Genomic DNA, 14,772 nt, shown 5'->3' with positions numbered 1-14,772 from the left:
CAGTGTATCAATTTGGGTCACACTGTGACACAAATTGCATCCATTTGTGTCACCAGCTTAGAGAAATGAAGCTTTCATTCTAGTGATTAACTTGCTGGCACTGTGTGGCACAGGTCAGTTGTGACACACAGAAATTTATGCAAAAAAGACGTCAAGTGAATAACAAATTCTTGTTTAAGACTTTATGTATATAATCGCTTATTTGTACATGGTCGGCTAACCAGCTATGGAGAGTCATCATTGATTCATTTGGGCGGAAAGAATCATTTTTATTCGTTTATAAAGGTATGAAGCAGCGGAAGAACAAAGCAATATTTTTGAGAAGTTTTGTTTGATGTCGATGATCACATTGTAGGCTGCTGCCGCACACGCCTGCTAATTGGCAGCCGCTTCAGAGCAGGTAGGCGGTTAATACAACCTCATTTAGGTTAGCTAAAAAGGAGAAAAATCGCTTTGTTAAATGGTTTGATGAGTGATAGTACGTGGTAGACTCAAGGAAAAGTGATAAGCTTCTCGACTATACAAATCATGGACTAGCAACTCTAGCTCTACTCATAACGCCTTTTTCTTTTCCCTTCTTGACTTTGTTTTGTCAAGTGACAGCAATTTCTTGTAGAGGCTGAATCATGACGTACTTGTTAAACAGAAATAGTTGATAATGCGTCTCCTTTTCCATCTGAAATTTTATCTCCAAACGCCATTCACTGATGATTTTTCATTTCTTTAGAAATAGTCGATCGAGTTACTGAGGACATAATTTGCGATTCATTAAACTTCATAATATATTTTTCGGGTTAAAATCTAAAATTATTGTTACAGCAGAAGTTTCAATATTTTTTCACTAATACCAGGTACACTTTTGAAAACTTAATTCAGCATTGTAACCCAAAAATATGTTCCAACTTAAATATTTTAACACTTTCTGTACTATTAGTTGTTCAAAGAAAATATTCTGTTGTTTTATCTTTATTCTAGTTGATAAAACTTAAGGCCCAATAATTTGTTTGTGCTTGTCAGAAATATTGTAATAGGAGGATTATATTGGCATGCAGTATGATAAACACATCTGGTTAGGCGCTATTATAATAAATTATTGCACACAAAAGTAAATTTAGATAAAATCTAGACTGAGTGGTAACTAAGAGAATTTTTTCCTCCAGTTGATCCAAAGTCAGCAGAGATGAAGCCTATTCCAAAGATGTTAATCTTCGTAAACAATTATTCCAGAATGAAGGGCTAAGAAGTTTGCTAACAAATATTTAATAGGGTTAATGGTCAGGTTTTCACAGCATAAATCGTTTGATTCAATCAAATGTTTCATTTATTGAAGCGCCAGAGACGAGCCTCCAGCAAACAGGTGCAACACTGCGTTTGTAGGATATATCAGGTTCATCTAATCCTTTTCCGCTTTCTCGGAATGTTTATTTTATTTTGGTATCATAAAAGCAACCCAACATCCTGATGCTGAATGCACAGTGGTAAGTGATAATGCAAGCGAGCTGATTGGCTACAGGATGTACTACGTTAGTGCACGAGGTTTACGCTTTATTGCCCAACGAGATCGTAGTGGTTGGTTAGCTTGCTTACATGCTACCCGTGTGCTGCCTGTGAAATGTGGAGCCACTTTACAAATGCCAGGTGACTCGGTATGCTGCTCATTGCTTTGGGCAGAGTTTGTTGACTGACCAGGTGGGTGAACACTACTAGTCGTAGAATGAGGTTGGTGTTTTCTCTTCTAATTCATCGCATGACAGTAGTAGAAATACTTTGGTTGCAAGTATTCCACTACCAAAGGCTGTTAAATAAATGAATTATCAATGATTTTACCTCAAAATACTTCTCAAGTATTTTTAACTTTTAGTGTTGCCAATAAGTGTTCAAGTTTTTTATTAAAATGAATAGCCAGAAATTGCCAAGGCAGTGTGATAGCATTTCTTTGTGCAGCTTGATTGTATACGCTCAAATAGGAAGCTAACATATTTGGCTCTGTTCAGCTCTACAGCAAAGCACGCGGCCTGACTGTGTAAGCTGAGGTCATCACTAAACAGGCCAGCGTAACAAAACAAATGCTGAACACTGCCATCTTGATATATTTAGTGGCTACCGCTATAAAAGCTAGCAATTTGCTTGACAGCGAGCAACATTCGGTCGGCTGATGCTAGCTATTATAGTTATCTCGATGATTTTGAAAATCATATTCAAGAAGCTCACAGCTGACCCTCAGTGGCATCAGCAGTGTGGAATGTTACATAACTTAACTGGCTATAAACCCATCTATTAACATGGTACTGTGTGCTAGTAATTAGTATTTAGACCTACTAGTAGATGTGTACATCAGCTGTTGTTGTTGATAACAGTTCTTAAAGAGATCTTTGAACCGTCAATAAATTATAACATCTGTTGGCATGCTTCGAGCCATTTGCTATGTTCTTACCAAGCACTGCAAAAGGCTATGTATGGTCGTGTGCCATGTGTGTTTTGTGTTGCTTGTCATCAAAGATGCTCCATTCAACTAATTTGTAAAAATTTTCTGTTAGGAGCTTGTTTAACAGATGGCAACAATTTCTGGTCATTCATGGAGGTCGTATGGAGGGTTCATTCTCATTGTATGTGACTACAATGGCTGAGAATTTTAAACAGTAACTTATCGCTTTTCACTTTTTGCAGTACTGCTTATGAACTGTTACGTTCTTGTTCTTTTTACCTATGTTTGTTCTCCATAAGTCTTCTCTTTTAGAGTTTTTATATGGGGTTAGTATTAGAGAGTATCTGTTTTCCTTCAGACCCTTCGCATGCTCCAGGGCAATGTTAATTCCATTTCCTGTTACTAATAGTCTAAATTTTCTCTTCATTCCTTTACATTTACAGGTCTTGAAGCTTTGTTATGTTTCTATTAATGGTTATTATTCATCATTATTGATCATTGATGCATTGCATAACAAATAATTACTAAAGCACTGCAGGAAATCACTAGTTTAAATTAGAAATTTGCATTAGTTGGTGCCTCATCGCTAGTATAATCACAAGTAGCTCCGCTTACACTGAAGTGAGGTTAAAAAATGTTTATTACAGACCGAGGTCATGTCAGGTCAATACGAGATGAAAGGGAGTCCTGAAATAGAAGCCGAGGCAGCGCCTAAGTCATCTTGCCTTTCCTCAACGGCGAAATGTGTTTTACTTACACTTCTTATCATCGTTTTCATCATCATTATAGTGATACTCGCTGTTGCCTTGCTCAATAAAACGAAGGTAAGTCTGGCAACTTACACTGTTCATCAATATAGTGTAAGTATCATCTTAATATATAATATTAATATCACCTTAATATATGATATTAGTATCACCTTAATATATAATATTAGTATCACCTTAATACATAATATTAGTATCACCTTAATATATTATATCAGTATCACCTTAATATATAATAATAGTATCACCTTAATATATAATAATAGTATCACCTTAATATATAATATTAGTATCAACTTAATATATTATACTAATATCACCTTAATATATTATATTAGTATCACCTTAATATATAATATTAATATCACCTTAATATATTATATTAGTATCACCTTAATATATAATATTAGTATCACCTTAATATATAATATTACTATCACCTAAATATATGATATTAGTATCACCTTAATATATAATATTAGTATCACCTTAATATATAATATTAATATCACCTTAATATATTATATTAGTATCACCTTAATATATAATATTAGTATCACCTTAATATATAATATTAATATCACCTTAATATATTATATTAGTATCACCTTAATATATAATATTAGTATCACCTTAATATATAATATTACTATCACCTAAATATATAATATTAATATCACCTTAATATATAATATTAGTATCATTTTAATATGTTAAGGTGATATATGTTTTAATATATTACCAAGGTGATACGTGTCTCATTGTTTTATATTTCCGTTATATAAACATAAATGACATATTGTGTGGTCAGCAATGAAAATAGGTAGCAGACAGCATTTCAACATGTCATCTTGCAGAGGATAGACTAAGGAAGCCACTTATATAACTGGTCTTTGCAAAATTCTTACATGAAACATTTTTTACTATATATTGGTGTTAAAAAAAATTTCACATCTTCTTCAAAGACCTCTGCTAGCTTACATTTTCACTGCTCTCTGCGCTGACAGCCCAAACAAAAAGCAACAACAAATTAATTACATAAACAATCCCTATTCTCTAATATTACATCAGAAGGAAGTCATGGAAAAGCTTGACACGGGTTGGTCACAATTTTTGGCTAAAATCTGTTTTTTTCCTGATAGAGTGGTTTATCAACAGCAACAGTGTTGGCAATGTTCCTTGACAATCAGCCTTTATCTTTGTTGCTCACTGCTTTATCATTAGACCATGTAGACCATGCTCATATGTGTAATGGTTTAAGAATAAGCAACATATGATGACAATTTAAAAACATTATAATAATAATAATAATAATAATAATAATATGATAATAGCTGTATACAGACTTTGGAGCACTACAACAAAGACCTACGCATAGATAGAAACACAAATTGTAGATGAATCCTTGACCATAAACCTTGTAAGAATTGAGTACTAACTGTGATTGAAGCTTGCAGTTCCTTTTTTAGTTTGAAGAACTCTCTTTGCTGTTTTTATAAAGTTTTTCAAGTTCTACTTACTTTCTCATTAAATGATATCAAATTGCTTTAAAATTGGTTATAAACTATTTGTCATCAGCCCTGCTTGTTTTTTAATCGAGCATGTTATTCTCCGTAGTTGCATAATGTGTATTTCTAATTCTCTATAACTGATTTGAAATGAGTTACAAGGATATTGTCGTTAGCCTGCTATGAATGAGTAGGCGAAAGGGGAGTGCTGCGTGATGTGTAGCAAAGATATATAGTTTCTTAGAAACACAATTTTGTTAACTGCTTGCAAGTAAATAAAAGCAGATGGAAAATATCAGTTTTATGGAACGTGTGGGAATACGCCAGCTCAGTGTGTACCACTCAACAAATCCAAATGCTCTCTTTCAAAGAACTAATTTGAATTTATTCTAAAAGTTTTTTAAAGTGAAGTAAATTTCTTAGAGTTCATTTGGATACAGTATCAAAATAGATTCTCAGTTGAAACAAATAGAGAGTAGCTTCACGTGTGGTCAGCAGTCAGCGGTCGGCAGCAATACTAGAATGCATTCTTCATCTTTATTTAAGGAGAAAAGTAAGCCTTTGCCAACTATGTCAGTTGTTGGGCTCCTGACATGGATACATTTCTTGAGAGTATTTACTATTTAAATACAATTTAGTCTATTTATATATTGGTGGATGTACCAGAGTAGTTATGATAGCTTTGTAGTGCTCCAAGGTTTCTCTTACGTATGGCAGTTTCACTATAGGAAAAACAAAATGACAATGTTAGCTGTACAGCCAACAATTGCATGTATGTTTTGCAAAATCCTGACAGCGGGTCCAAAAAATTTTTTATATTTAATTTTCAGCGTGACTTTGATTAGTAGAAGGCGTGAAAATGAAAGTTGGTCTCGAGGTTTAGACGTACAGATGCAAATGTAACTAACACATTCACAAAGGAGTCTAGGAAATGAGATAAGAGAGAAATTATTTTATGCTGTTGAGGTTATTGTGTGTGTTTATTTCATCAATTAGTAAACATATAATACCAAGCAAAACATAAATATAGTTACAATATTAATTAAATGAAAAAAATTCCATGCTCATTTTTCACATAATTAAGGTATGATGAGGCCCACGTGTGCAGTAGCACTACAACATGTGTCCAGAATATTAATTATAAGGTCCACAATATTAATTGCTGTATTATCCTAGTTGGTCGTACATTGCCTACGTATTTATTTTATATTACAGAAATATAACGAGCTGGAGGAGTTAGCATCCAGCCACAACAGCTCCACAACATGTCTAACACAAACCTGCATTGAGACAGCAAACCGGGTCAACCAGGTGGGTCAGAAATTTTGCTATTGCTGTAGCCAAAACATGGTGTAAGCAGCAGACAGGATTTATTATACTTAATATTTTCACTTAATTTGCTCATCATTAATCTTACATAAAACAAGTTTATAATGGACAATTTGAAGGTCGACTTATACAGTCAAAGATCTTCAACAAAAATATAAGTTAACTCATTCGCACCCGACTAATTTCTAGGCGATTAGCCCCAAATACCGCATTTTTTCAGAAAAATGCCGTAATTCAAATTACTACTACAGGAGACAGACTTGAGATAATTTACTCATTCAAATTTCACAAGAACCAGCCAAGTCTCCTCTTTCAAATTATATTACATTCATATAGACAACTCATATCCCTTTTATGTAGATCCGTGCCTCAAAGAAGGTAGTTTCAGGAAATTTACAATTTTGAAAAAATTGTCATTTGCTGAAACAAAGTTAGATTTGCGCCATAAAAGTTGCAAAATATACAAAGTTTCACTAAAATTACTTATTTATTACATACAATACATAGTTATGAATATTATTTATACATATGCAGTTAGTCATGAACATGAAAATCATGAAAGTCTAACTTCGAACTTTCCCTCACGAGTATCATCCTTCAAACAAAAGCATAGCAATTCTAGATGCCAATATAACTTAAATAAAACGTCATAAAAGTGTTTCAAATAATAAAAATATGTTCAATAACTCTGCTCTTGACTTTTCAGACTTCATAGACAGCTCTAAGAATCAATATGATCTTATCGAAACTGAAAGATAACGTTAGTCTGGCTACGGCTGGCAGCCTGAAACGTGCGTTTTTATTCGAGCATAATGATTCAAATTGGCAAAATTAAAAGTTAATAAAAACTTTGAAACATTAAAAATAATGTTTTAATTTGATTTATGCAGTCTTTCAATATCTTACCACTTCTGAATCTGCATATTTACTTCTGGAGTAAAAAAAATTTATTGCGAATGATAACATTCCAAGTCGGCATGATGATTTCCGGTTTTGGTAGATATTGAGATGGGTGTACTAATTTGATTATAATTTTTGCCAAAGACATCATAGAGGCATATTTTAAAGTTTATCTGATTGGCCAGAAAGTTTTCTCTCTAACTAATAAAATTATTTTTTTTATAATTTAAAAATAACGATGCAAGGAGTTAGTAAATTTCAGACGCGGGTTAACTCGCGCCGGCTCCGATTGAGTTAACACGTCATTAGAATATTTAGACTAGTGGCTTGTAATGTCCGGTTGAATCACCTTCACGGTTGACCAATAAAATTAATCTTTGAGTAGCCAATAGCATCTCAATGCTCAGCATATCTGTTGCCATTTTAAAGTAAACCATTTGTATACTAGAATGGAAATGACCATATGAGAATACTATTGAATGAAAAGTCGGTATACACCAAAAAGCAAGCATTATTTGTCATAAGTCAACTTACTTCATAAAATGGCACCAATTTAACAGATGATAATCAAAAACGCACTGCGACTCACTGTTTACACACTCACTTACATATATACTTTGTGTTACGTACATACATACTTAATGTTTATATACTCACTTACGTACATACTTACTGTTTACATACTCACATTCATACTTACTGTTTACACACTTACATAAATGCACTTACTGTTTACACAATCACTTACATATTTGTACTTACTGTTTACACATAAAACAAATTTGCAGACCAATTTAAGTAGTAAAGTTGCTCACAAAATTACCTTTACTTGAGGCAGGAAATTAGAGAACGGGTATATATCGTCTCTCTATCTTTGGATGCATTAAGCTGCTTAGATCTGATCGCCATCTAGACTAGGAGACTAATCACGCAATATTTGAAAATACTAGTTTCGTTTTAAAGATAAAGCTATCAACCTGAAAATATTTAAAACAAAACAAAATTTACTTAGATGTGCTGGTAGTAGTAATAGGATGGAATGCTGAAAAGTAACTACATATTGTTTAAAGCTGCACTTTCTGTATTCACTTTCATCTCCGCACCCCCTATGACTGACAAGGGCAAATTTTCCCCCTCTTGTTTTAAATCAAACAAAAAAGCTCAAAACATAATGGAAAACAGACATATTCAAAATATATGAAAACAATATGTTATTGGAAAGTCATTCTAAGAAGAGTCTAGTGTTTACACACAGCAACACATAAAAACAACTCACTTTGTGATCTTTCATTGTTTTCTTGCCTCTTCTCTGCTTTTATCTGATCAAGACATGGTTTCTTGTGAATGAATGAGTATATACAACAGATTGTGATTTTTCATTATTTGGACTTGCTGATAGGTTGTAACTAGTTATGGAAAAAATTTTGAAGTACTCAGATTTTTTGTGTGGCTACAAATACTCTTTTTTGTCTTGACAATTGATTCTTGCACCCCATGAAAAACAGTTCGTACTCCCACTAACAACAGCTCACACCCCTAATCAAGAAGCACTGGTTTAAAGGACGAATATGTCAGGAAACATACTAAAGAATATTAAGTATAATTAAATGTTTTTATTCATTCCTATGGTTCATTTTTGACCGAATGAGGCTTGAGCTAGTCGTGCGAACACATTTGAAAAAATGGTTATACTCATCCTCTGGTTGGCAGTCTTGAATTTTCGTCATATAACCTTTTTCTATTTTCTTCAACTCTCTTGAAATATCATTCTCTAGTACAGCTGGTCTGTTTTCCTAAAGTTACTTGTAAGTAGGCGTTTGGTACAGAGACGATTTATGTAAAGAACACAAATTTAATACAGATTTTCTTTAATAGAAGTGACAAATGCTCCTAATTTGTACTACAACTGTGCTGCTTCCGATGTCATTCTTCATAAATCTCTTAAAAATATAAAAATAGATATAGTTGAAGATTAGCAAACATAGTGCCATGTCACATAAAATGGTTCTGTTCTAGCGAGAACTGGTAAAACATTAGAAATCTACTGCAAAGTTGTTAATAATATTACCCAAGCATAGTTGTAGTTAGCCTGAGTAGTGGTAGTAGTAGTGGTAGTAGTAGCAGTGGTAGTAGCAGTGGTAGTAGCAGTAGTAGTGGTAGTAGTAGTGGTGGTAGTAGCAGTGGTAGTAGCAGTAGTAGTAGTAGTGATAGTAGTAGTGGTAGTAGTAGTGGTGGTAGTAGCAGTGGTAGTAGCAGTAGTAGTTGTAGTAGTAGTGATAGTAGTAGTGGTGGTAGTAGTGGTAGGAGTAGTGGTAGGAGTAGTTTAATAATATTTAGGAATCTACTGCTTGCTCATCTACATGGGAGTCAAAGTATAACGGAGTCTTCAATTGTGGCTAGAAAAAAAGAATATGTGATATTTTCTAAACCTAATTACATTGGATGTCAGCTGTGAGATGTGTAGCAGAGATTATGAGTGGCAAGTTGCTGCTATTGCCTTCATGTACATGTTAATGTATGACGCACACTTCATGTCATTCTGGGTATACCAATTCTCAGAAAGCAGGCAGGTGACCACCTATTGTATTAGGACAATCTATCTAATGTATACTTGGTGACTTGTATGTAATAGCTATATTTAATCTATTAACTGTCTCAACTGTTGCTTTAACTGTTTAGTAAATTCCTGCTAGTAACTCCTTGGAAGCTGTTGATTATATATAATGTTTATCTCATTAGTGTCACCCACTCTGGCATTACATAAGTGTATTTAAACCATAACTGTCACGTACAACTTTTATTGTATTTACTAGGTAAATCAGACAGCTGATTCCGATTTTATACTCAAAATAAAGATTGGGCCACTAACTTTTAGAGTAATGAAGGCTTTTTTACCGGTTTTTTTAATATTGGTCTCAAAAACAACACGATTGATCGGCACAACAAGTTTCGCCCAAATATACGTGATGTAACCTAGCTTATTAGGAACGGAAGTTAAGTAGGGATGTTTAGACCGATTTAGAATAATAGAGTTGGTTGTTTTAAAATACATTCTCTCAAAAATCAATCTAAATTCAGCTTTAAAAATAATCTCTGTCTTTTCTGAAAGGTAGATAAGCTATTTAACATTGCATACTTTAAAAATGAGCTCAAAAAAGGTAACAACGCTCGCTTGCGACAAAACCGCGCTTTTTGAGCTCATTTTTCTCAGCGTTCAACCTATTTAAACATCATGTAACAAGCTACAAGCAATTTTAAATAGTTTATATACCTTTCATAAAAGACTGATATTATTTTACAGGCTGGATTCAGATAATAATAGGTTTTAAGACACCCATCTCTATTATTCTAAATTGGACTAAACATCTTTAACTTCCATTTCTGGAAAAGCTATAGGTTTCGTCACATATTTATGGGCGGAGCTTGTAATGCGGATTGCGTTGTTTTTGAGACGGATATTGAAACGCTTTAAAAAAGCCTTAATGACTTTGAAGGTTGGTGGACCAATCTTTATTTTGAATACAAAATCGGAATCAGCGTGTCTGATTTACCTAGAATATACAATAAAAGTTGTACGTGACAGTTATGGTTTAAGGTCTCTGGCTAGGCTGAATGCTTACTCAAAGAATGGTGATAGCCAATTGATTTCTAAGAAAAGAATTCAAAAATTCCTTTTGAAATTGTGTTTTGCTTAATATTTTCAAGGTTTGATCAAAAAAAAGCTAAAAGAAAGTTGCGCAGCTTTTAGAGTTTTTAAAATGTTATTGAAATGCTTCAAGTTCATGCGCTAAATTTAATATCGATGTAATTTTTTTCTTTGCAAAGTTTACTTAGGTCAAAAAGCACTAAATTTCGGCCTAGTTAAACTAATGCACTCTGTATGCACAAGGAAGTCATTCTACAGTACTAGGGTGATACGCAGTCTGACTTTGATAAACATTAGAGCACCCAGCAGATTGCATGTATAATATCACACACAGTCTTTGGCGGATGTTAATATTTGGTAAATTGAAAAGCATAAGGTTTTGCTCCATTGTTAATTCATCTAGAATGTTCTATAAATATATCATCTGACATAGACTAATAAACTTGTTTGAAGTAGCTGTCAAGATGACCTTTATTTGTAATTAAATCTTTACTCACCCATAGCAAATGTGTCAATCGTTCCCTGAAGGTCAACAATGCTACCCACATCTGTTTTTATGATATGTGTTGATATTTCTAAACTAATTGTAAGTAACATAGCAACGGCATTTGCGTTTCTGCTTGCAGTACATTAATGTATTAACACACATCTATTTTCTTGTAATACGTGTATTTTACAGTATACTTCACCGTTCCATGTTGTTGAATTGTCTAGAAAAATAAAGCATTTTATCAATTAATTTATCTTATTATTAAGAATTATTCCCTCTCTGCTGCATGTATGGCACTATAATATTCATAACCGAATTTATCCTGGAACTAAATATACTGTGGCCATATGTGCATTTGGCACAGGAACAACTGTGGTTGGATGCCCTCCCTAACACCACCAATGGTCCTTCTGGGATTCAAACTACTGACATACCGATTATATGCCAACATACTAACCGCTGAATCATGGCCTCTCTGGAGAAGCTTCTGGCATAACCGGAGAAGCTTCTGGCATAACCGACAAAGTAATATAATTGAGTCAAGTTATAGCTATAGTGATTTGCTTTACAGCATGCCTATACCAACACACGTATAAGAGATACAGAAAGAAAACTTACAAAAGCATCTTATCAATTCAGGCAGCACAGAAAATCTGAACAGTATACAAGATTTCTTTCCAAACTCCCACTGGAGTAACAAATCTAAAAATGTATCTAATTAGAATAGGCCACACTCTTTAGAATTAGACGCTAATCACACTTGTTAGGATTATTAGACGCTAATGCCGTTTCATTAGTTACCAATATACTCTCATAAGGTGTCAATATCCGTGCAGTGCATGTCAATAGTCTTGCAGTACATGGACCCAAGTGCTTCTCCTTGTGAAAATTTCTATCAATACGCTTGTGGAGGCTGGGAAGCGATGCATTCTATTCCATACTACTCCCCCTACAGCTGGAGTGTTACAGAGGACCTTGCCCGCAACAACCATGAGTTCTTTAGAGGTAATGGCGACACATTTCTATCAAGCTCGTAGCATGATAAAAATTGTCAGTGATTTGATGAATTCATAGTCTTGTGAGGCATTGGCAGAGAGCCAGCTAGATGCCACGCAGCTGCTATCAGCTGCTATCGGCATATTTGTTTTACTATGTTGTTTTGTTGATCTATAGCTTGTTCAAAGCATCAGTTGGTTACAAACAATTGGCATCTACTATATATTTCACATGAAAAATTTCTGGCCAAGTTTATTTTGAAATTCTAATCATAATAGCTTCTTTTGTGTTTTACAGCAGCAAAAGTATAATTGGAGTCGCTGTTATTTTCTGCAATAATTGTAGTCGAACTGATCATTAATCAGTAAAATGTACTTTTGGATTTTTACATTTGATCATTTGTTTATGACTTTGATGGTCCAAAAATGGTTGAATGTTTTGTACGATTACTGCCTTGATGGGTACGACTAGTATGTAAATGATTAATGCTCCACAATTGGTTGAGCGGTGTTTAAGGAATAACTTTAACAATCTTAATCATAAATCTTTAGTAAGCAAAAACAAGCTACTTGGCAATAAACGAATAAATAATCGCCAAGTGATATCATATCAATGCATAGATAATGGTCAGCCCAAATACCATCCTCAATATCCAATCGAAAGCCAGCGAGCTTTAATAAAGGTCATTACTAAACATGTTTATGTTATTTTTAACATATTTTTAACAGCATAAAAACGAATTTATTATATAAAACTGTGTACAAAGCTAAATTAATAAAGTGAAATTAGTCAAAAAAAGATGTTTCACTCATTACATCACCTCATTACATCACCTCATTACATCACCTCATTACATCACCTCATTACATCACCTCATTACATCACCTCATTACATCACCTAAGAGACACCAAAATAGAAGGGCAGCATTTGCGATGCGTGGCTACAAAATTTCGAAGGTAGCTGTACTGATAGAGATATTGCAACCTAGATCAAATAAAATTTAAACTTAGCTTATTTATATCTTATTGCTTTTTATTTTATCTTTCATTTTCAGCATCTGCACTTGAGAAACTTTGAAGAGATTTTGCTGTTCAAAGTAAAATCTGGAAATTAATTTTGGCGTCAAATCAAACCTTTGCACAAACTTTGTCATAAGCTAAAAAATCCTTATGTTAAGGTCATGGCAAGAGAAGGTCTGAGTATAGAAAATTGTTATTGAAATCTCTCGCTAGTTATGATATGGAGTCATGCCCTCCCTGATGTGTTGCAGAGGCACTGGAGAAGCCTGTCGACAGTTCATCATTTGGCCCAGATATTAAGGCACGCAACCTCTATGCTTCATGCATGGATACTGATCGCATCAAACAGCTTGGCCTCTCTGAGCGTGAGTGCTGATGTTTTTGTAAAAATACAAGAGAACTAGAAAGACAGACTTTGGGTTATTTTAGGATTATTTATTCATTGAAGCTAGTTAACAGAATGCAATGAGTTTAAAACTATTAACTTAAGTAGTCATGAGCTCTTGAGTGAATATAAGAATGGACGTTGAACAGCTGCATGTTTACTGGTACATGTAAGTAAACATGTGCCAGTAGACATCTACATGTAAACATCTACATGTTTAGGGAACCTCTGCTAGTACTGACCCCCCTATAGCAGTAGCATCTGGCTGCTGGTAGCAAGGCTGTTGGAGATGTTGTATAAATGGGTTTTAAACACCATTTTGATTACAAAATTACGTTACTTGCCATGGTATTTGATGTCATACTTGCAATATTTTAAAAATCTTTTTTAAGTGCAGGACCAATAGTCATAATGGTGATAAATAAGTGGCTGTTCATCACCAGTGTAGACAACAGTTTGTTCAGCAGATAAAAACCTGCTACTTAAGTTGAAGGTGGCACCAGGTCTTCCGTGTTTGTCACTGTTTAGAACATTTTTCTTTAACTATAATATGTTTACTGGCAATTTCAAAAAGTTTCCTAAAGTTACTAAATATATTATATCTATCATTGCTGTTAGATATTACACAGTTATTAAAACATGGGATGTGATAAGTGAATAACATCTAATATGAAACTGTAATGGATTCTTTAACGAGCTTGATGGCTAGTCAGTCGGCAGCTAAATGTAAAAATGCTCAACTAGTCGCTGGTAAGCTGAGTGCCCACTTGTTGAGTATTTTTTTCTTTTTGGCTGATTTGGTTTTAAATATTTTCATAAATTTGTAGTGGTAGCCACCACGCATTGAGTTTATAATTTAGTGTCACTCGTTATATCTTTTTTCTTCTCTTTGAGTTGCTGGCAAAGAAAACGGAAAGCTGCTTTCTTCTGTCTGTTTAGTCATTTTTTACACTGCTACATATTAGTCAATCAGTGTTTTAAACTTTAAAATTTTTTGAATACATTTCTAAATATAAAACACATGCATATTAGTCATTCAATTGAATTTACAGTAGTTTAGCTTTATTTTACAAATTCAAAAAAGTTATAAAAAGTTTAATGAACTTTCAGACTTTTTCTTGTTCTATAATCACTGCACAGCTTTGGATTGATATTAATTTATGTTTTTGATAACCTACTTTCACAGTTTAAAAATGTTTCTGCAAGCAAATTATAAAAGTCTAGTTACAGAATAGATAAAACAGAAATAAATTTTCCATAATAAATATAAGCACCGGGACCAGCCTACAATGTATAAACAGCTACT

At 33.7% G+C, this 14,772-nt stretch overlaps 1 protein-coding gene across 3 annotated transcripts in view; it reads left to right on the top strand.

The window, feature by feature from the left end:
- Positions 1 to 264: 264 nt before the first annotated feature.
- LOC137403955 (neprilysin-1-like) overlaps positions 265 to 14,772 on the top strand; it is a 36,576-nt gene continuing 22,068 nt past the window's right edge. The window contains exons 1-5 of one of the 3 annotated variants that reach the window (XM_068090089.1): positions 265 to 400; positions 3,073 to 3,249; positions 5,916 to 6,011; positions 11,923 to 12,070; positions 13,333 to 13,446. In XM_068090089.1, coding sequence (XP_067946190.1) covers positions 3,082 to 3,249; positions 5,916 to 6,011; positions 11,923 to 12,070; positions 13,333 to 13,446 — 526 coding nt within the window. In that variant the 5' untranslated portion in view covers positions 265 to 400; positions 3,073 to 3,081. Of the gene's footprint in view, positions 401 to 1,573; positions 1,720 to 3,072; positions 3,250 to 5,915; positions 6,012 to 11,922; positions 12,071 to 13,332; positions 13,447 to 14,772 lie in introns of those variants that run through there. The other 2 variants (XM_068090087.1, XM_068090088.1) reach the window with 2 other exon arrangements.

The sequence above is a fragment of the Watersipora subatra genome, chromosome 9 (genome assembly GCF_963576615.1).
Source record: "Watersipora subatra chromosome 9, tzWatSuba1.1, whole genome shotgun sequence".
In the NCBI taxonomy this organism is placed as follows: domain Eukaryota; kingdom Metazoa; phylum Bryozoa; class Gymnolaemata; order Cheilostomatida; family Watersiporidae; genus Watersipora; species Watersipora subatra.
The sequence above is the reverse complement of the archived record's forward strand: the minus strand, read 5'-3'. Positions and strand labels throughout refer to the sequence as shown.